Here is a 23,875-nt window from a genome sequence, read left to right on the forward strand (position 1 = left end):
GGTGAGGATGGACTCGCTGTCGTAAAACAGGCCCCGCCTCCTTCGAACGTGACATACGGAAGGAGCTCAGATTGGCGGGGCAGAGCGCAGAGACGGGTGTACGACGCGAGACAGGCGGCCTGCTGGCTGGAGGCGCGAGACCCCCCCCCCCCCCCGCTGCCTCTGCCCCCTGTAGCCTTCCCTGGAAAGTAGCTTACAGGCAAGGCCCTGCTGCAGCTCGCGTCCCTGCCAGCTCTTATCATAGCGCCCTGCTGGCCCAGCCAGCTCTTGCCAGAGCTGGAGCCTCCTTGTTGGGCTTTGACCACTCCCAGCAGCCGTTCTTCTCCCCGCCCAGTGACAGTGGCCACGAGGGCTCGTCTACACAGGGGAGGTGTTAATCCAGTTTCCAGCTCCTCTCCCTTCTTTTTTTGTCATCCTCCACAGGGGGTTTAAAGGGTACCCCGCCCCCAATTCCTGAGCCAAATCTAGCCCTTCTTCCCCACCTCTATTTTACCCAGTACAGCTGCCTCTCATAAATCTTAAAGTACCTAAGGCCTAGAGCTGGGATAGGTATACATTTGATATGATAAAGGTATATAAAATAATGAGTGGTGTGGAGAAAGTGAATAAGGAAAAGTTATGTACTTGTTTCCCTAATACAAGAAGTAGGGGCCACCATATGAAACTAATGAGCAGCAGGTTTAAAACAAATAAAAGGATGTTGTTCTTCACACTACATAGTCAATCTGTGGAACTCCTTGCCTGAGGAGGGTGTGAAGGTTAGGATTATAACAAGGTTTAAAAGAGAACTAGATAAATTAATGGAGGTTAAGTCCATAAATGGCTATTAGCCAGTATAGGTAAGGAATGGTAGCCCTAGCTTCTGTTTGTCAGAGGGTGGTGATGGATGGCAGGAGAGAAATCTCTTGATCAGTACCTGTTCAGTTCACTCCCTCTAGGACATCTGGCATTGGCCACTGTCAACAGACAGGGTACTGGGTTGGATGGACCTTTGGTCTGACCCAGTATGGACATTCTTACTTCTCTCCCTCTAGATGCTTCCTAAATTGATGAAAAGAGTTTTTCTATTAATGTGGTTAATCTTCCTCCTTATGTTCTGATGAGGAGGGAGGGGGTGCATACCAAGATTTTGGTAAGCAGCCAAGCACTGCTCTAGTCTGTGGAGGGAAGATGTGGCTCTGAGACAGAGGTTGGGTACAGAATGGTGATCAGAAACGGGGGCAGGAGGTGGTTGTGAGCTGGGGTAGGGGATTGGAATGCAGGGTCCTGGAAGATTCTGGGCTGGGGAGAAGTGTTAAGAGAGGGTGCAAGGCTTGGGAGGAAGTTGTGACCTGGAGTAGGGGGAGGCACAGGGCTTGGGTGTGGGGCATGAAAAGAGGATATGGAAGGGGATTGGGGTATAAGAGGGGGTGCAGGGTGTGGGAGGGAGTTGTGACATGAAGGAGGGGGGATGCAGGGGGTTTGAGTGGTGACCTCCGGAAGGATTTAGGTGCCAGATGTAGGCTCTGGCTGGGAGGCTCTCTGCTTGCTGCAGTCCCAGGCTGCTCAAAGTGACTGTCTGCTCTTTCCACGTGCCCATGCGCACCGGATGGTGGGGAAAGAGTATGCTCTGCTCTCACTTGCCCCTTGCACAACAAAGCAACTCCAATTGGTTGCTCTCCTTGCCTTCAAGGCAAACAATCACAACAGCTCTTATTTCTAAAACAGCATTACAACCCAAGGCAGAACATAAGAAAGGTTAGACTGGGTCAGACTGAAGGTCTGTCTAACCCCCGATAGTATTCAATGCCAGGGACTCCAGAGGGAATGAACAGAACAGGAAATCATTAAGTGAAACATTCCCTGTTGCTCATTCACAGCTTGAATTTGAATTTGCTCTAAATGGCAACTGAGAAATGAAATCACTTATAGTGGGAGTTAAGTACAGTAATTTTTCTACCAGTCTACAGCTATCACCGCATTGGGTTAATGCACATTTTGAATATTTTTTACAGTGGTAAAAGGAAACAAAGTGAGGGCAATTGCATTTTCCACTTCTGTAAATTAAACTTCCTCTCTCCAAATGCCAGCCAGGCAGATTGGCAATTCAGTCCAGAGGGGATCTAGAAACATCTGGCTGCATAGTAAGATGAAACAAATCATGCTTGAACACAGCATCACACCACTGTGAAGCAGCAAGTTCTGGGGCTGACCTGGTGACTTACTGCAGTCGTAGGAAGCATAGACTGAGAACTCAGCTGCCATGTTCCCTCTAAGCTGTGTGGAGGCACAGCTCCACAGGTGAGTAATCAGCCTCACCCAGTCAGTCAGCACCATGCACAAGAGCCCTGAACCTCTGACTGAGTGGGGCTGATTAATCACCTCTGAAGCTGTGCTGCCTTGTAGTTTAGAGGGAACACTGCTCATCTGGGGGTTTTAGGATTTTGGGCAACAGGTCTTTAGTAAGAACAGATGTGGCTATGGCATTAGAACAGTGTTTCTTAAACTGTGTTGCACAGCACACCCGTGTGCTGCAAGGCAGTCTGTGTGCCTTAGGATTCAAAATGGCCACCCTTAAAGGGGCAGGTGACTTTTTTTTCCTCAATAATTTTCCCCCAGCCCTCCCGTTTTTATTTTATTTTATTTTGCTCAACAAAAAAATCCTTGGTGTTCCTCATAAAAAACATTGTTTGGTGTTCCTTGGTCTTAAAAAGTTTAAGAAACACTGCATTAGAACAAGAAGAGGCTCTGGAGCAATAGCAAATGTCTATGGTATAAAGTGGAGATGCAACATCCAGAAGCTGACTATCCAATGAAGTGTTTTTATAAGCCCTCAGTATGTTGCCAGGAAGACAGACATACCAATGTTGTTAAATACTTGTAATTTTGATAGCAACCCTGAAGCTTAATTAACATTTGGGCCCCACTGTAGCAGGCAATGTGTAAATGCAAAATACAAGCTAGTTCCTGTCTAGGGATGTAAGTGACTAGTCAACTACCTGATAAGCATAAGCTTATCAGATAGTCAAGTAGTCACTCGATTAGTTGCTTCCCCCCTTGTTGCCTCTGTCAGTAGACCACAAATAAGTACGGATAATAATAAACAAATGCTAAACAAGGTCATATGTAGATTAATCTATCAGTCAATTTATATTTGTGACAGTTACATTTTTAAATACAAGAAATCACGGTGACTATACTGAAGGAAAGTATTTGTGAGAGCACTGCCTGCATGCTCCCATACAAGTAACTGGTTTGACAGCTGAAGCTTTGACTTTGTCCGACACGGCGCTAGTATATTCATATTCAGTCACCCACGTGATCCATGCTCCCTGAGCATGAGTAGGAGGATTTATGATGGTATATAACAGACGATTGCATCATTAATTGACTGCGTGCGCAGCGCTGAATAGTGACATCATTGTCCCCACTCTCTGGCTAAGTTGGCATTAGGGACACTTACTGGGGCAAACAAATAAATTGTTTTCAATAAAATTCAATAAAATTCATAAATGCTTAAATTATATTTTTTTAAATCACAAAATGTTATTGTAATAGAATTTTCACGGAACCCTTATTTTCACTTTGCGGAACCCCAGGGTTCCACGGAACACCATTTGGAAAACACTGCTTTAACTCTATTCCTGAGGGAGCGGGGGGGAAATGTTGAGTTTTATTACATAGTTGTTGATGGGTATTTTGAAACAAATTTTCAAAATAATTGAAACTGGCAATGATTTTTGTTGCTTGATAGATAACATGGAGAATTTTAAATACTGTGTCCAGAACTTAATATTTTTGGCACAGAATTTCCCCATGAGTAATGTATTGTACCTTTGTATTGTGACAGTGAGCAATGTACAAAGACACACTTCTCAAAGCTAATATGCAGCAGCACTTTCAAAAGAGCAAGTAAGAGGAATTGAGCTTCAAAAAGAATCTCTATTCCATCTCATAGGGTTTGTTTTATAAAATACATTGCTAATGTCCAAAACAAACTACAGTGGAACCTCAGATTTATGAATACTGCAGGAATGGAGGTTCTTTGTAACTGAATAAAACATTATGGTTCTTCCAAAAGTTTGTGACTAGACATTGACTTAATACAGCTTTGAAACTTTACTTTTAATCATCTTAATTTAAATGAAACAAGCTCAGTAGGCTTGCTTGTCAATATTTCTAAAATTTCCCTTTGTTTTTATTATGTTAAATGTAAATTACTATACTGTTTGTGTGTCTCTGCTGTTGCCTGATTGTGTTCTTCTGGTTCCAAATTACTTGTGTGGATGACCAGTCACTTGTGTGGATGACTTGTGTGGATAACTCTGAAGTTCTACTGCAGGGCTACTCAACTTTGGAAGCCCTAGAGGCCACAATGATACTCACAATATGTGCCGAGGGCCGCAACTTAAGTGTGGTTGCATATACATGCAAATATATATGCAAATTCCATCTCCCAAAGAGGGTTGAAAACCGTGTTCATCCAATAAGCGTCGCTTCTTTGTTGCCATTTGTAATGCTTCTTATTAAAGAGAAAATTGTATACCAGTGTTTTGGGTGTTTAGCTTGAAGCTTCAGGTTGTGTGTTTCTTGGAGTGATTTTACTCAGAAAAAGTTTCCAAGCCAGAGCGCTCCACTCTGTGGCGAGTCGGGAGCTTGGTGGGTCATGCCAGACACGAGACAAAAAAGGACAGGTGCCTAGGAGCCCCGTCCTGGATTCCCAGCAGGGCTGACTTCCCCACGCCAGAGTCCATCACTCCTTGCAGGATGGAGGCAGAGCTGGAGGCAGGGCTGTCCATTCGCAGTGCCGGACCCAAACATGGCCAGAGTGAACCAGTCAGCACCTCTCAGACTCTGCCCACAAGGCTAAGCAGCCAGCACTTCCCACAATACCCAGGCTAGAAATGTGACATCCTGTACTCGTCTGCTCCAGCCAGCCCGTCCGCTTGTGTCTTTCACTGCTCACCCCACCTTTTTGGAGCGTGTTCCCAGAGGGGGCCATGTTCAAAGGATCCTACCCGCAGGCTGCGTGTTTAGCCCTGAGTAAACCCAAACCGCACTGTGGATCGCAAACAAACAGGCTGCGGGCCAGATGTTGAGTAGCCCTGTTCTACTGCAGAGGCCAAATGTTGTTTGCATTTCACACTGTCTCAGAGGATCTGTGCGCACAAGAAAGGACAGGATTTAGTCCTACATTTTCAGATTTTGGAAATCCTACCTGAAACTGTAGTTCTGCTTCTCTGAAAGCACCCTACATTAGTCTGGTCACGCAGAGGCACATCATTTCTACAGTTTACCCCCACTCCTAAGACAGAATGGCCATTTGACAGAATAAACTGACAAGATACTACAGTATTAAATGCTTAGCAGCCAAACACATTTATTAGTCTCTTTTTCCAGGAACCCAAAAATATTTTGTAGTTATAATGTAAGCAACTGAGTTGCACATAATACAATCATATCTTTAAAAAACATAAAAATAAAATAAAAACAAAAGCTGTTTAAAAGCCCAAAAACCTTCAGAAAACTTATGTATTACACCATCTCTCAGTTTCAATGAAATGACGACGACTTAATTCCTTATTACTCTTAATTTGTCACACTCCAATAAAACATCACCCTTTTGTTTTTTTTAAATCCAGCATGAGAAATACAGTACCTGCTATGGCAAAAATACACATAAAATGCAACATTTCAGCTTATTTGTACATTAGTAGAGTTTAAACATTTTATTGTTTTTAAGTGAACCAGTGATTTTAAGTACCACTATACTAAAAGTAAAATAAAAATACAGAAGAGGAGGAGAAGGGGGGCAGCCTGCCATACAAAAGCACCTGTTAAAGTGCTGAGTTTCTGTGTCCATGGAAAACCACTAGGCTAGAAAGCAAGATCAAACACCAGGGTATATGGATAGGAATTAAGATGAAACCTGGGCATAAGTAGTTGTGTTAACCTCTTCTCTATTCTCCCTTGTCCTGTGTCTGCTTTCTCTGCTGCCCATTTAGGGGGAGGGCAGGAAGAAATCAGAATTAAAAGTTTACTAAAGAAAGCTATTTCAAGTATAAGAAAAAACACTCATAGGTAACTTTCAAAGAGCATCAATACATGCACCTACTATTCTTATTTATTACAATGTCTGCTCGGGGGGACAGTGTTTCTGCAAGAGGGCTTCAGCTGTACCTTTCTGTTACCTCATTCATGTGCAAAGTAGGAAAGCTGCCTTTTCTAATCCAGCAGTTTCAGACATAAGTGATTATCCACTCTGCACTTATTTTTTTTAAAGGAAGGAGAGAGGAAGGGGGAACTATTTTACAAACAAGGCTAGATTAAATTAACCTCTTCCTCCACTCCTCCTCAAGACACACTTCCTCCCCCATTACCTGACTTGACTGTTAGCAATGAGGAAAACCTCACTAACCCTCTGATGCCCACCATCAGCCAGTTTCCTGATCAGGTAGAAAGCATTTGTCTTTGTAAACATAGCTCCTTAGGTCTGTGGATTTCAAAGCAGCATTTCATGTTTCCATCCAAATAGTGGAAACTAAAATAGTTCAGAACTCCTCCCCACCATTGCTTTCTTCACCACCTGTGCCACCCTCCCACCAAAAGGTTGCTTTTGGTATGTATTTGGTTCTTTTGGGAAAAGACATAACATTTAATTAAAAAGTAAACAGTGCAGAGTTACCATCAGCAGAACTATGCAATGTCTGTTCTGTTTTCTGTATAGAAAGGAAAGAATAACACATCTGTTAGATATTCTGCACCTCAGGAACATTGCAATTGTGCACAAGCTTTAGGGCTGCCCATGCATCATTTTGGTTTTGTTCTCTATGGAATCACTAGACAGATTTCATTGCATGCTGACAGAGGTGGAGGCAATGACATATGGAAGCAGTAGAGAGATAATCCTAAGGCCACAGGGAGCACTGCAATGGACAGAAAGGGCCAGTGAAGTGTCAGAAAGGAAGGCTTCAAATTCAGAATTGAAGCCAAATTTCTAGATTTCCAAGACCAAATTCCAAAGGCATGGGCTCATATGCACATCCCTGAGACACTTGTCCAAGAGAGAAGAAACTGACCATAACATGATTGGAGAGGGAGAAAGTATCAGAGGTTCCCTGACAGCTGTGGGATTTACCCAACAAAGACCTCTTACCCCACCACCCTCTCAGAGATTCTGGGTGAGCTGTAAGGCATATAAAAAAGCAGCATCTACTACTACTGAATGTCATTTCCTCTGTTTCTATGTACTATTGGTATATGATGGCTTCTTGTATTAGGGACAAGGTGACACTTTATTTGAAGTGTCAATATAACAACACTTTTATAAATTAATTCAGGGAAGGAAGCAGGGAGCTACACTGTCCTCTATTCCTGGAGCAGCATTAGGAACATGACTCTTCATTTTACAATCCCCATCAGATCTATAAGATACTCCTCCCTTCCTGAAGACAGGAAGAGATGCGTCCATGGCGGGATGACACTTCACTAGCCAATGTTTGTTTAAAGTCAAAGAAAAAAATAACACATTGCATCCAATTTAGAGATTTGGTAAGGAAGAGGAGGAAAGTTGCAAGTACATCAATCCAACCAGCTCCAATGTCTGCTTAAAAAGAATGGGCTTGTGACCTACTGCAAAAAAGGTATTACTGCATATAAAATGCAGGAGAGAAGACCAACATAGAGGGAAAGGAGAAAGCAAGCAGTAAGGATGGTTTAAGCTCTCCATTTACTTCTGCTTAGCTAAGTCATTTAAGGTCTAGATTTTTTTGATGTCGTAAATTTAGAAGTATTATAGATTCCCCCCTCCTACCTCAAACAATGTTAAGAATGAGTTATGTGGCTGTTTAAATTCATAATACTTATATAGTGCTTTTCATCTTCAATGCACTTTATAGACAAGAACTAGTTGATCCTCACAAAACCCCTGGGAGGTAGGTAAGTATTAGTATCCCCAATATACAGATGAAAAAAATGGAAACACAGAAATTAAATGACTTGCCCAAGGCTAAGGAGAAAAAATAAGGGCCACAACTGAAACTCAGAGTTTCAGGAGCTTGGGAAGATCCAAGAAGCAGATAAGCTCACCAAAGCTGGAAGAGAACACAGGGTTTAAGCAATGTTTAAAAGGAAATGTACCATGAGGTATTTTGTGATGAAGAATTGAAACTTCAGGATGTTTTTATGTTTAAAAGGCAATCCAACAGAGTGGAACCCTGATAAGATCACATCTGTAAGGCAGGCACAGATGTGAGGAGAGTGTCATCATCAAGTCTATTACTCATTACAGTACTGTGAACGTCAACAAAAAATAAAATTGCTGCATGAAAAACACTGAATACAGGCAGGATAATCCCTCAGTTATGATACTGTTATCTAAGATAATGCCAAGGGTAATGCAGGTACCATGGTTCACCATGGGTAAGGGAAAGTCAAGTCAACACAAGGCTCCTATTGAGACAAGAACAGGGCAGTTAGAGTTAGATTTTTATTTTTTTCCCCCACAAAGAGACCACTCCAAGAAGCCCACTGAGCTCTAGGTAAATGTGCATTTTGGGAGTGAGAAGTGAATCCTCTTTTACCCATTGGGACAGCAGCCACTTTCCAGTACACAAGGATAATTTCTTTTATTTGGATGGTGTTCTCTACACTAGTCTTTGTTCCCTAAAATTTTCTCACTATCACCACCACTGCTACATCTCCACTAGTAGTACTACTATAGACAAGGCTTTGGCAGTAGCTAGTGTTTTAACTGCCAAGTTCTCCTACACCTGTTTAGGGCTAGAAGATAAATAGAGTACTCTATCTTTAATAGTGCTACCACACATCAGAGCTGCATTACAGATAGCAATAGTGGCTATTTTAGGAAAAGTTTAATGTATACACTTTTTGAGTAAGGGAAGGTTCTGTTCCAATTCTCCTGAGAGAATGACTATTTTAATGGAGAGTGACTAGATACATCCCAAAAGACAGTGCCTGAGGCACTCTGTTTCCTGAGCTTGAAAGGGGCCCTAACACAGGAGGTGGTCACATAGTTTCCCAGGGAAAGCTGGGTTTCATGTCACACTATTGGCCCTTGGTTAACACTGCATGGCTAGAATTCACAATCCTGCAGAATATTTTGGGTTAGATTTTGGAATAAATGTTAATTGAATTCTTAAACTGTCAAGCTAACAAAATCCCCAATTTAGGAGGAGTCCTTCTCTTTGGAAGTCAGCACTCTCACTCTCTCCTTCCCTCCACACCTAACATGTATGCACCATGGACACAGAAACTGCTGAAAAGTCTAGCAGAGCTACCTCTTCTTCCCCCATGTCCTCCCAGCAGAATGCATAGTTTACAATTCACTTACAAAATAAAGAAGCAATGCTGACCACATATGGGACCTTTTTTTTAAAAAGAAAAAAAAAACCTCTTCTTAAGTTCAGTATCAAAATTCACATTTGCATAATAATACATTTCAAGGCCATTAGAGAGGAATGAGAGCGAAGCAAAGAAAGCTGCAATGTCTCTCCTCCCTTTGTCTTCCTGAATAGAGCTGTAGGGTCCCACTAAGAGTTTCTTTTTGGGGTGAGGACTGAAGGGGGCTAATACAACAGCTCTTGCACACCTCAGATTTGGGGTGAAAAGGTGGAATAATAGGGAAAAACAAATGGAAGGAGACACTGCAGATTCCCATGTTTAGCTACAAACAGCTTTGAAGAAAAAAATTACTTCAGACTTTTTTCTTTTCTTTTTTAAACACTTCTACCTCACCATTTCTAATTTTTTTATTCTTATAATACCCTGTTAATTTAAATGGCAACGTTTAATGTGCTGGAAGTTAAAGGGTTGAAAAAAATATAATTTTCCTGTTTCTCTCATTAGGACATGGAAAGAAAGGATACAAGTGTGCCTATACCCACAAATGGCAGAAGCTACAAAATTTCTTCTCTACATGCATAAATGTGTCTCAAACATCACTGAGTTTCACTTCTCCAGTGCTTACAAAAAATTAAAGCAAGCTACACACACAAAAGAGAAGCTACATAATACAAATATAAATTCAACCTGCAACGGCAGACTAACTACCAACAGCTTCTGTGCATCATGTCATGTCTCTTTCCAATCCCCAAACCTCTTAATCACTTATGATTACTTTACTGTGCAGTGTAGAGACTAGCTCAAAGATGATTCTCATTGAAAGGGACCAATGGGATGGCATCTTTATTTGACCTCTTGAAAGAATGAATTGACCATTGTCACCCTACTCCAGCCCAAGTAGTCTCCTTAGTCACTGTACTCACAAAGGCACATTCATAAATACCACATTTAAGTTACTGCTTGTAAAAGCAACAAAGAGGGGAAAAATGTTAAGCGCTTATACCCCAATTCAACCCTACTGACCCAGCAAGAAACATCACATATCACTTGGTGAGACCCCACTTTTTACCTTCAGAAGGTACATATTTATTAAAGAAGTTTTCAAAGACCCCTTTTTTCTTGTTGCATAAATTAATGCTTTCCCCCATTTTTGGCTTACATGTTTTGGAATACAGCACACCCCCACTATAAAGCTCTGTTGTAAGGCTACCCTCTAATGTAAGGCTGTTCTACCTTGGCTCCCTTTTCACTCTATTCCTCCTCCCCCCCCCCCCCCCCCCCCCGACTAGAAACACAAAACATTCAACACCTTATATAAGAAGGGTGAGCCGATTCTAGAAGGGGAAGGGAAAAGGAAGAAAAGCACTTAATATCACAACCATGTCACTAAAATAGCTATTTCCAGAAAGTTCTGCCACCTGCTCCTGCTGATTAACATTAGTATTGAGAAAGAACTATGTTCATCTAAGCTTATTTTAATCTACAATGTGAGAGAAACTTCCATTTATTTGTCATGGTTAAAAAGTTAAAAAATGACAATTTTTATTATTTGAATGCACTGATTTGTACTTTAATACCTAAGATGAGGCATTAAGTGTTTAAAAAGAAACACTTCTTGCTAAACACTCCCTGCCTCTTGTTTGTCCATGAAAAATCTTCCCATCTCCTCTCTTCTCCCTCTGCCCTCCAAATAGCCAAGAGAATGTGCCACAAAGAATACTCAGACACAGCCTGGCACAAAGCTTTCCACCATTTTATCTCGAGTGCACTGTTTTGTGTTTATAAGAATGGTTTTTAGGGTCAAGTAAAAATTATTTCAACTCTGGTTAAGAAAAAAATTAAAATTTCACAAGCTTTTAACACTGCTCGATGTTCCCATTACTGATTGCCGCATGCACAGTGGGAAACGGCTCTTTGCGGAGGGCACTTAGTTTGCAAGATGCTCTTTTCACAACCTAGGGTTCTGAGAGGTTTTCAGAGAAACTTTCCTGCATATCTTTATAAAAAGCAACACACAAACTGTGGAAGCATGTGAATGTTGCTTTATTGCATGCCTTATATTAGGTTACATCTACACTGGCCTGACAACACAGTTTAAAAATAGGCTTAGAGCCCTACACATGTGCAGACCATTAGAACACTTCTGTGGCACCGGTGGAATTTTAATCATTTTCCATAATGGGACGAAAACTCATCCAAAGTTCTAGCCAACTACAGAACATGGCTGAAGTTCAATGTGCATCACAAACCAAACTATGTTGCAAAGAGGTCCACTGAGTTTTAAATACCAGCATTGAGGATTTTATTGTGGACAGAGTTCTACTAGAGCCTGGCCAGTCAATGTTAAAAGGATTAAACTTACCTACTTATCTACTTTAGAGAAATTTTGCCAACATTTCTCTACTATTGGTAATACAAGTTCATTTGTGCTGGTATATGCAATGGTGGATATTTTTGCAGAATGTAGAGGAGACAAACATTATTAGAACAGTCCTTAAAAGTTAGCCCCTATCTAACACACTTTAGTCCTATCCACAAACTCCAGTTAGCTGCAAGGATTTAAGCTCTGTTTATTTGTATTTTAAGCTCTGCTGTAACACCAGGATAGATGGGCATAGCTTTTGTATACACTAGAAAAATTCGGCAGAAGTTTCTCATTATTAATACCTGGACAACCACACAAGGAACCTTAGTGTTGGCAGACTTCTGGAGTTGGCAGCATCTTGTCATCTATAGTCTGTTCAGAGTAGGTATAATCAATATGATGCTTAAAATGCCAGAGGCAGCAGGTGGCCCATCTATGCTGGACTCTCAATGTTATGAACATTAACAGTGGGATTTTTTTTTCTTTTTTGAAAAATTTTAAAAAAGGCTACAGGTTCTGCATATGCTGCTTTAACTACAAGACAAAACTCAGTCTTGATAAAATTAAATTCTTCTGACAGCAAGTTTCTTATACATCATTTAAACTTTCCATTTTGGGACTATTTACTGCATTATTATTTTGCATATTTACAGTTAAGGAGACATCCATCCCTGCTATAATGGAATTTTTCTCAAGTAAAAAAAAAATCTAACTTCCACCTAAGTCAATCAGGACTTCATATCCTGAGAGACTATGTGCCAAGCACTGTAAGTGCATCTCAGAACACTGGAGAAGTCCTGGATGTTGAAGTCACACAGTTTACAGTGAATTTAATATATGCATGGACATGCAGGTGTTCCTGGTTGTACTGGTACACTATAGTGTCCCGGCTATAATATTAAATCCTTGTCCTGCAACCTCTGACTTATACTAATAGCCCTTACTCCTATGAGTTGCACTTACTCATTCAAATCAGTGGCACAAACTTGTGAGAGTAAGGATTACTCCTACAATGGTTTCCAAGATCTGGTCCAGAGGGCCAAATTTGGATCTCAGAGGTACATACTGGGCCCCCATTAAAGTCAGCAGGAGATTCACATGCAAGAGTCAAAATCAGATCCAGGAAGAGGGAAAGGCAGCTGAGGGATGAAGCAGAAAATGATTATTCTACAATCAAGGCATGAACAGAAGAGATGTGGCAGCATTTAATGAGGAAGAAGAGCACACACTAATAAAAACTTGGCCTTTACAAAGTATTACACCTGAAACCTTTACTGGTTCAAATTCCTGCAATGAAAAAAAATATTACGTAGAAATATCTAGATTTCTAATGTACTAATTTTTTAAAAGCTTCAAGATGAATTAAAAAAATAGGTCAACTTAATACAAAGGTTAAATTGTTCTCTAATAATGGAGTCTACTGAAAATATTTTGTTTATACTTCAGAGTGAAGCATGTTTGGTGTAAGATCTCCGTTCAATATATAAATTCTTCAGTTGGTTTAATCTGAACACCAGGAAGCCAAAATCTAAGAAAAAGGTCATACCATTTGATTCCTCAGCATTCATGGGAAAGTGTCCAGAAAAAGCACAGGCTTCTTGGAAAGGACTAAAAGGCTTCCCAAAGGGCATCTAGTTCAAGAAATTTAATCTACTTTCCACTGGAATTGTGTTAGATTTTAAAACTTTCTTTGATTTTGTTTCTTGTTTTTCTTGCCAGAAATGCTCACTATCACTTCATTAAAAGTTACTATGGCATCAGGGAGAGAGGCAGAAAAGATCAAACCCATCTAATTCAGAGAGTAAACCTACAGACAATTCAAGCAACATTTGGGAGAGGGGGAAAGCAGTTGGTACTGAAGCAGGATTTATAGAAAATAAAATGTAAAAAGAAATAAAAACACTAAAATGTAATTAACAAATTAAATAGTTGAGGATTAATAAAAGGAGACAGGAAATCAGGAAGAAAGGAATAATAATTGAGACATGTAGGTGCTGAGATTATATGGCCATGAAAAGTAAGAATCAAGAACAGAACAGCTACAAAGTGCATTCTTTGTTTCTTCATGAACATCTTGGGTAGCTGAAGATGTATTTTTGAGATTAACAGGAAAGACTTGAAATTTGACCCGAAATAGAAGCAGAGGTTCATAATCTATTCTAAGATGTGGGCCTCTCCACCTCAGAAACTTTTCCTAGATTTTCTTTTATGATGTTCATGTAAAACAATGCTGGCAGCAATTAGCATATTTTTCCTGTCCAGGACAGTCACAAATGTGTTCTCTCAACACACCTACCCCATAACATATCTTGCTTGTCTTTTTCATGCACTGACATCAATAGAACTGTTTGTTTGAGAAACACAAGCCATATTTGGCCTATAGAAGAGTGCTGTCTGCTAGCATGGGCTTCCAAATTTATTTTTCATAACGGTCAGGAAATCCATTATAGAACCAATCTGATGACACAGTGATTATCTGTATGTTTTCCACTATAAATTTGGACAGTAATGAAACTAGCAACTATTTTTTTTTTCAAACTGGGAAATGGGAGGCATTAAGCTCTTTCAAGCAACTTATCAATTGACGATTCAAGACAGAAGTGCCTAAGAAAAAGTCTACACAGACTTCAGGAATTGGGGTGTTTTTGGAGAGGGGAAGGATGCTCTTATAAAATGACACAAAGATTCAGTGCTCTAATCTCTTAGTAGTCAGCCATGGCTGTTGCCAAGGGACTGCAGCAAAGGCATTGCATTGTTTTTCAACAAGTCCTACTGTTTTCTGTTATTAAGACACTACAAATTGATAAAGCACTGCCTCTGGAAAAGCATACAAATAAATACCTCCTCAATTTACAAAAATAAAAATAAACAAAAGAATCCCTCTCCATTGGCCAGTCATATCACAATTTTCCAAATTAACATGGTGTATTGTTTTTAACATACTTGCATTCACACACATGCAGGAAGAATGCAACACAAAAACAAGCACTTCTGAAGTTACAGGAGAGGAACTTGGCATTTGATTTTTCAAATAAAAAAAAAAATTGTCTGTTATGTAACTCACTGCATGTCATGCCTTTCTGGCAGGCTCATTTTCTGTTTTCACAGCAGGTGCATTTATTTCCATTGAGTGCGTGGACTACATATGCCTCCTTTTGCAGAATGTGTGGGTGTATTACAAAGGCACTAAAATGGCTTGTGGTTTCAGCCTAACTTCAGGCAGATTAGGCCCCTCTTCCCTACTAGTGGGAGGTAGGAGTTTATCCATCCCAACACAGAGATCAGAAATGTCACTCTCAAAGCTGGGAGTCCTGACAGCTGGCACCAGTGGGGTCAGCAGAAGAGCTTAAATACTTCCCTAAAAAAAACCCACCCCACCCTAAAATAAAAGTACATTTCTGGATGAGAGATGTAGAAAAGCAAGCAGCAAATCTCCATAACGGGGATTAACATTGATTAGGGGGTAGATGGAAACTTAAAATAATCACTTTTGTTCTCTAAATTACATCCCACAAACTTTCATATTCTCCCCGCTCTTGCTCATTTTCTGTATTAAAAAGGAGACAAGATAAAACTGTTCAATTGCTAGGATATTCCACAGGTATGGGTTAAGATTTACAGTCTTATTTTTTTTTAAAAAAAGGTGCTTGGAGGAATATTTCAGTCTAATTTTCATTGCAAAAGAACTAAGTGATTGTATTTCCACTCAGACATTTCTCTCCCCGCGTACATGCTCCCACATCAGATTTACAAAGCTCTACAAAGAATAACCTTTCTTCTCCAACAACTTGGTTTTTAAGATTACAATGAATTTCTGTTGCTGCTACTGAATTTGTTATAATTATTATTGTTACAGTCTTGAAAATGCTTGATCCCCAGTTATAACAGTAACATTTGAAGATTTTTCTGCTTTTTTAATTTTTTTAAGTAAAATCTTTCAAAGTTTTTGAAGATTCAGAAACTTGTAAAAGTTTATCAACAGGAAAGAAACAGCCATCTATCTAGGATAAGATAAGGTTTAATACACTATCTTCAAAAACTGGCTTCCTACCCTAGAATTCCTGAGAAAGCTTGCAAATTTAAAGCAGGAAAAAAGGTTAAAACAAACAAAAAAACACTGTTAAATGCTCCCAGAGTTAGTCTTCATCTAATATATATGCATGCATGCATGCGTGCACTTTTTGGTCTTTTTTTTTGTGTAAGTTTTAATTTTTTTCTCTAAGTTTACGATGGAAGAACATTTTTAGCTTTTCATTTTTAAATATTTCAGATCCCTCATTATGTCTTGTAAACAAGAGGGGTTCTAGCACCCGGCTTTCACCGTAGTATCGCAATGAACTCAACTAACCCAAAGTGCAGGTAAAGGGACCTTAGGGCAGTTTGGGAGAGAGAAGTGAAGGGGTGGGGAACACAGCAGTGAACCAGCATGGGCAAGTCACATGACAGAATGTATACTGTCTTACTCAGGCCATCATAGGTGCTCCACTGGAAAGTACTGCTGGCACAGGGCTTTTTATCTGTCCTGCATCTCTGCTCATGGCTGGTCTTCATATTGAGGCTATCAGAGACAATACAACTCTGCCTGGGGGGAGGAGGGAACAAACCTACCTGATAGGAGATGGAAGAAAAACATTTTGTTTCAATGTGTATGGTGGGATGGAGGAGAGGGCATAGTAAAAAAATTAAATAACAAATGAAAAAAAAAAGAATATTCAAAAAGAGCCAGATATTATGCTGCAGACTCCAGTTTATACTTACACACACACACACACACTTTTTCCTCACATAATGCCTAGCATGTGAATCTATAAGCATATGCAGATGCAGCATCCCCCTCAGTCAGCCTTCCATGTGACACTGGTTTTACACAGATATGGCAATTAAAAAGCCACAGAATTCCCATGACCTCTCTCCGTACACATTCACAAACACACACACACACACACACTTTGAGTTTGCCTTTTCCACTCCCACCATGCTTAAAGAGTTATTAAATACATTACACTTAGACACTACTGTATCCTTCAGTGAATATGCAAAACAAAGATTCCCCTTTCCTCCCCACCTCCTACAGTTAATTAGGACAACAGAGGTACACTCCCATTCACTGCTGGAATGGGTAGTTTTTTGCTGGTACAGAATGTCAGCACTTTATGTTAAATAGTATAACACAGAGCTTGACACCATCACACTAGTGGTGGCACTTTGAGAAGAGTACAGGCATCTCTCTTTCCTCTTCTCCCTGCAGCCACAAAATCTCCCCTGCATTGTGTAAAAAGATGTCCCTTCAAGTTTACTACAGCTCTTTCCACAACAAGCAGTGTTGTAAGTTTTGTTCCCAGCACAGACAATGGCTATCACTGTGGATTATAGGTCATGCCCATTCTGCCAAGAGTATTACTACACTGATGCTCAAAAAATCCCCTCCCCCCCGCATCTTTCGTTAAATATGGAAATTAAAAAGCAACAGTACAGAAAGAATATAAACAAAAACAAAAAAGGTGCAATACTTTAAAAAAAAGTTTTTGCTAGTTATATACCTGCCTAAGCAAAACCACATACACAGGAAAAAACACAACACAGAGAAACAAAAGGAAACATTTGAAGTACACACTGGTTTAAGAACATTCGTAAGTAAACGTTTCTGTCAGTGATGGTCTGGTGCGGTAATACACCAAGCCCTGGCACAGGTAACACTCTTCAGGAGGGATGCAGAAAGGAGTTAGCTGCATGTGCTTTCAGGAGATGAGGCAGATAGGCCAGCAAACTGCTGACACCACTTAGTTTTGTCAGTTTTAATATAAACAGTAAATCAATTAAGAGAATAATGTTGGTTGGGCTGGAATTTCAGGGTTTTGATGAATACTTCATGAATGGACATGGATACATAAATACAATTGGGGGAGGGGTGAGACTAATTTTTTTTAAAGGTGCTGTAGACTGCAAGGAACTAGATAAGAACATTGGTCTTAGCCACTTACAAATGTGATGTCTTCTATTTTCTGGTTTACCCTCCACAGAAGAATAAAGAATGGCTTTCATTATAAAACAAACATTCTAGGGTTTACTCACAAAACCCCCACATGCAGACATAAATAAATAAATACACTGCTACTCAAAAGACAACACTGGCTCCTCTTCTCGACAAATCCTTCAGACATGGCAGTGTTTTGCTCTACCACAGGGTCAGAACAAGGGCTTAGAAGCAACAAACCACATTCAATATGATCTGCACACTTGAATTAGCACCCTACTAAAATTAATTAAAAAACAAAACAAAGACTTGACAAATTTTAATCCAGCCCAAGAAAATTTTGATTCAGCCACTGGGACTCCCCCATTCTTGTCTTGTTTTCAGAACCAAGACACTCAGACAGACAGACAGCCCACAGACCCATCAGCAATGCAGCATTATGAGACAGCAAGAGAGAGAGAGGGAGAAAATGCAAACTTACCAGAAATAAGCACATATGGGCAGTTACATGTGCCAGAACACACTGGTATTTATCAACCAGCCAATCACAAAGTGTTGGGGGTTTTTTGTTTTTGTTTTTTTTTTTCAATTTTTTTTTTGTTTTTAAAGTGAGGCTCCGTCAAGTCTTCCCCTCCCCCCACCCTTGCAATTCTTTTGAACCCCACCCCTAGCCCCACCCAACACGGTAGACCTAAGGACGGAAACACACCCAGTGCAAACAAAGTTAAAAAGCTATTTTTTCAGTATATATGTTTCTTAGCAACAACTTCCGTATAACATGAAAAAGTGAAAAACTAGAAACTAATTTTTTTAATTTTTTGTGTTTAAATTTAAATGGTATGTGTACTTGCTTCACATTGTCTTTCTAAAGTTGGCGTTCATGATTCAAGTATTTCAAGAGTGATATGTTCTCTTTTTGGATTCATATTCCAAACAAAAAAACTGAAGTTATATAAGGGAGGCAACTATGTGCTCAGACAGTCTGTCAATGACCCACCTTTTTTTCTCTCTCCGTTTTCTTTTTTCCTTTTAAAAATGTATTTATTGCAAGTTGAAAAAAAAACGAAAAGGTCAAGTTAGTGCTGCTGCTGTTCCAAAAAAGGTCACGAGGTCAGAGTTGAAAGTTCTAAGTTCAGATTGAATCCGACCCTCCTCCCAGAAGGTCTCCAGGTAGTAAGGGAGCAGGACTGCCCATTCTGTGGGGATCTTCTACACTTGGAACCCCCCACAAGCTTGAAGAATAGTTTGGGGGCCCCCACAATGAAGCGCCAGAAAGATCACCTCCGCTGCTGCTGCCACCACTGCTGCTCCACTGCCCAAGCCCTGCTGATCCACCAAAAAGATTCAACGGAGGTCCAACTGCATCTGTCTGGTTCTGTCCTGTCTCCAGGGATTGCCAGCCTGCTGCAGGTGCACTTGGGGTTGCTGCAGGTGTAGGGGGCTGAGCTTGTGCCAGAAAGCGACTAACCTCCTCATCTGTGGCAAATTCAGCCAGGATGGTAGTGTTTCCCAACACACACCTGGAGGCGAAGGGAAGGGTGAATGAGAAGAAAAAAGATCATATTAAAAACCAGGGTACATGCACAGGATTCAAAATGGCAAAAGACTACCCAGGCCAGTAAGGAAATCAGTGGTAGAACTAAGCAAGGGAGATGACTGCAGCCACCTCCATTTTACCAGTTTAATCAGACTCTATAGAACCCAATCTTTTTTTTTTTTAATGGAAATAAATGTACAGCTCTTATGGCTGTGTAAGAAACCCAGTCCACAGAGAAACATCAACAGCACCATGCACGTGGAAGAGATAATTATCCTCAAAAAAACGAACAGTGCAGAAACACATGAATAGATTTAGTGTGTATATTTTTCCAAAACATAAAAGCTCAAGAAAAGGTTTGAAACCAAAGAACTTTAGAATGAAAGGAAAGCAATTTTCCTTCTCCTGGATTTCCAGTCTTTTCTTAGATTTAACATTTCTGAAAGGTAAGAAAAAGCATGGGAGGGACTCTTTGCTCCCAAGACTCCATGCACTTCTAAAGCAAGCCAAAAATCACATTCAAATTTAAGAAAACTAACGTGAGACTCTTTCTTCAAATCCGAAGAGCCCTGAAAACAAGAAACCAATTCTGGGATTTGCAGACTCCCAGAGAGCCTATTTTAAATGCCCCTCAGTTAAAACCAGAGTCTATTTTATCTTTTCCTGACCCTATTTTTCTGCACTGTGGTTCCCCCAAGGAGGAAAGATTACTTGAAAGAAACAGAACTGAAGAATCATTACAGGTAGGTAAAAACCAGCAGGAGGAAAAATGCAGAAAGTATAGTGTTTCCCTCAGACATTTTAATGAAAAGATTCTAAAATTTAAGAAAAAAAATCAAGACCTTTTAATTTAATTGTAAAAAGTTTTCAAAAATCCTTTTAAAAAAAGTGAGTATTATTTGGATTAAATTGTTTTTACTTCTTTTCATCTACTACACTCAAACTGTGGCTCATGTTGAACTTGTTGGGGCCCAAGTGGGACTGGCTGGTCACGTAGTGCTGCATTCTCAGTCCTTATTTCTGGCTACTAAAGCTCTTCATTAAAACACATTAAATACATCCCTATCATTATTTTCTTATGTAAGCAACTGCTGTGGCCACCACAAGAGTCTTTCACCATCATGAGTGGGAGGCAGTGACACACACAACCGAGAATGAGAGGATAAGCGATCTTTGAGACTAAAATGTGGTCCACCCCACAAAACAGTTTGAGAAACCCTGCTCTAGGAAACAAGCTTTCCTTCACAAAGCACTTCCCCTACTCCACCAATACCCTTAAAAAAAAAAAAAAAAGAAGGGCAGGGAAGGTAAGGGATTTAAATTTGGTATTCACACGGACTTGGTTTCAGATGAAAATGTGACTGACCACTTTGCAAAATCTTGCACAGTACTGCTCATTTGAAGCAAATATATTAATTTTCATAAAAACAACCAGATTTGAATATTCACTTGCATGTTAGTCCCAATAGGCCACCTCATCCATTGTAAAATCCTTGTGACACTATCACTTTAAAGCAGTAGCACAGTCTCATTCAGAAATCATGCCTCATTCCCCAGTCTCTTCTGGTAAAAGAAGGGATTCCTAGCATGAAAGTCTGACTTAATACCTGAGTTTCTAAAATCTGGAAGTGGACAGACAAAAAACCTGGTTACTAACCTTTCACAACTGTTCAAGAGCTTGCCATGTCCATTCAATGCTAGGTGACTCACAAGCAGTACCCCTGGAATTGGTGCAAGATTTTTTGCTACATGGCAAGACGTTTGGGCTGCGTCTAGACTGGCAAGATTTTGCGCAAAAGCATGTGCTTTTGCACAAAATCTTGCTGCCTGTCTAGACTGGCCATGAGTATTTGCACAAGAACACTGACTTTGTACTGTACAAAATCAGTGGTTCTTGCGCAAATACTCTGATGCTCCCGTTCAGGAATAAGCCCTCTTGCGCAAGTATTCTTGCACAAGAGGTCCAGTGTAGACAGACAAGTTAATTTCTTGCGCAAGAAAGCCCGATGGCTAAAATGGCCATCGGAGCTTTCTTGTGCAAGAGAGCGTCTACACTGGCACAGATGCTTTTGTGCAAAAGCAAATCTTTTGCGCAAAGGCACATGCCAGTGTAGACGCTCTCTTGCGCAAATACTTTTAACGGAAAAACGTTTCAGTTAAAAGTATTTGCACAAAATCATGCCAGTCTAGATGCAGCCTCTGAATCTGAGGGTTGAGTCACACAGCAGCCATGCCATCAGGCATAGGGAGGTAAGATTCAGGTCAAGCAACTGGCCGTAGTATTGCAAAGTCAAGTCCAAACAGGATGGGAGCACTGGAGGAGCTGCCACTGAGAGGTCAGAAACATGCCAAACTAATGCCGGCATGGCCACACCAGAGCAATCATGATAACCTTTCACCATAACCTCTTGATATTTACATACTGCAGAAAGGCATCAGAAAGTGAAATTTTTCTAAGCCTGCATACAAAACAGAACCAATGACATTGCCTGTTCTGTATGGAGGCAAACAGGTCCAATTGGGGGAGTCTCACACTTGTGCAAGATAATAGTGTGGCAAGAGGAAAAGAACCTACTGAGGTGATCTGCCAACCCATTCCAGTCTTCTAGGAAGTGTGATGCCTCAAGGTGAATGGTTTGGTTCACACAGAATTAAACAAATGTACTACTGGATGTGGGACAGTGAAAGGCACTCCCTTCATCATAGAATGTGGGTCTCTCCACCAAGTAAAAGAAACAAAGATAGATGACAAAATCATGAGAACTGAGTCTGCCCGGGGATTAAACTAATGCCAGTCATATCTGTATGGGTCTGAGGTGTAGCTGCACAATACAGGTACATGCTGCCATATGACCTAAGAACTTGAAGCACATCCATGCAGTTGTAAGCAGGTGGTGATTTCATCTGACATAGTTCAGAACCAAGCCTCTGGGAAGTAGGACTTGGCCTGCTTGGAGCTGACCACTGTCCCAATAAACTCTATCTGTACTAAAATCAATGCTGATTTCAATTTGTTTATTAAGAGACCATCAGTGCCTGAAAGGTGGCCCGTACTATGCCAACGCTGTGCTGAGTCTGAGTGACCTTTGGCCAGCCAATCACTGAGAAGCAGGTAGACATGTACACTTTGACATCTGACTAAGGCTGCAACCATAGCTATATATTTTGTAAAAACTCATGGGACTGCTGACAGACTAAGGGAAGTATGATGAACTGGTAGTGGCACTGACCCAACACAACTTTGAGAATCATTTGTGTCCACAGGTGGAAATGTAGAAATAAGTGTCCTGTAACTCGAAGGCAGCATACCTGGATCCAGGCAGGAAATGACAGAGCTAGGGGAGACCATGTGAAATCTAGTAGAGATAAAGGGATCTACCATAGGACCCTGTCTGGTCCAAACACAGCATCATTGACTGGGTCTGGCCATTCTGGAGGGAGTGGCTGCAGCCAGGATATCAATCAGGCTGTGTGTGAAACTCTTTGGCTTCCAGCCCTAATTTCTGTGGCAATCCATTTCACGAGCTCCTGACGGGCCCTGGAGTAATCTGGTGGAACTGAGATATTAGTACTTGTGCCCACCTGATCCGGGCATGAGAAGTAAGAGGCTAGCACCACAAAAGGTGCTGATCCTTTCTCCTCCATCTATTCCACCCTCCATTGGGGCCACTTCAGTGATATTGGGGTCGGTACTAGAATTTGAATGTGATGTTGGTTGGGAAGAAACAGTGGTCAGACACCACTGAGTAGGACTAGTGGGAATGTAACTTGCAGGTACTTTTTTGGCAGGCCAAAGGATTTCCGCTCAGAGTCTGAAGAGCTCTCTTTCCCTGGAGACCATGGCAGAACTGTGCCCTCTCTGCATCCAGGCAGTGATGGAGAGTTGGTCAGTGATGCTGGATCCGGGACTGCTGCATCAGAGCCATAGAGGGCTTCTCTCTGGAAGGTGCTGCTACAACGGCCAATGACATGCTGGAGTTCACTGCCCCAAGAATCCTTGTATCCCTGGATGGGAACAGGTATTGGGCAATATAAGGAGGGACATGATAGCCTTTGTAGCCTGGAAAGCTTCTGGACTTGAGGGGGGCCTGATTCTGGAGAGGATGGGTGGCCTGGCGAGTCTTGCTTCATCAGGGGCTTCTTGCTTGCCCCTCTTCAACATCTGAGAGCGCTCTCTTGGAATGCTGTTTCTTATGCTTCTTCCTTGGTGCTGGCGAGGAGAATAGTGCTGGGAAGAGCTTTGTGTCAGTGGGGCACTCTGCATGGAGACCAAACTGCTCAGTGATGACTGGAGTATGATGCTCCGAAGACAGTTTGAAGGCTGCCTCCATGAAGAAAGCCTTCAGATCAACATCCCTGTCTTTCTGAGTGAATGGCCTGAGACTCTTGTATTTCTTAACCTGAACTTCCCCAAAATACTTTAGACAGCTTGAATGAGGGTTGCTCATTGGATTGGCCTTCCACAAGAGGTACATGGTTTGAAGCCCAGTGACCAGAGCATGCAGAGTCTCTGGAATGGTGTCCCACAATGACTGAGACTGCACTGTATACACTAATACTAATAATTAAAGTTAACCTCAAAAACTATATAGTACAGACTACAAAGTCCAAACCATTGGGAAAACCTTGCAAGAACAAGAAGGCCATTCCAAACAAC

At 41.0% G+C, this 23,875-nt stretch overlaps 1 protein-coding gene across 12 annotated transcripts in view; it reads right to left on the reverse strand.

The window, feature by feature from the left end:
* Window positions 1–5,334: 5,334 nt before the first annotated feature.
* TNRC6B (trinucleotide repeat containing adaptor 6B) overlaps window positions 5,335–23,875 on the reverse strand; it is a 259,188-nt gene continuing 240,647 nt past the window's right edge. For all 12 annotated transcript variants that reach the window (XM_075912508.1, XM_075912457.1, XM_075912600.1 and 9 more), the window contains one exon: window positions 5,335–19,201. In XM_075912508.1, the coding sequence (XP_075768623.1) occupies window positions 18,814–19,201 (388 nt within the window). In that variant the 3' untranslated portion in view covers window positions 5,335–18,813. The remainder of the gene's footprint in view (window positions 19,202–23,875) is intronic.

This window comes from Pelodiscus sinensis, chromosome 1 (genome assembly GCF_049634645.1).
Source record: "Pelodiscus sinensis isolate JC-2024 chromosome 1, ASM4963464v1, whole genome shotgun sequence".
Classification (NCBI taxonomy): domain Eukaryota; kingdom Metazoa; phylum Chordata; order Testudines; family Trionychidae; genus Pelodiscus; species Pelodiscus sinensis.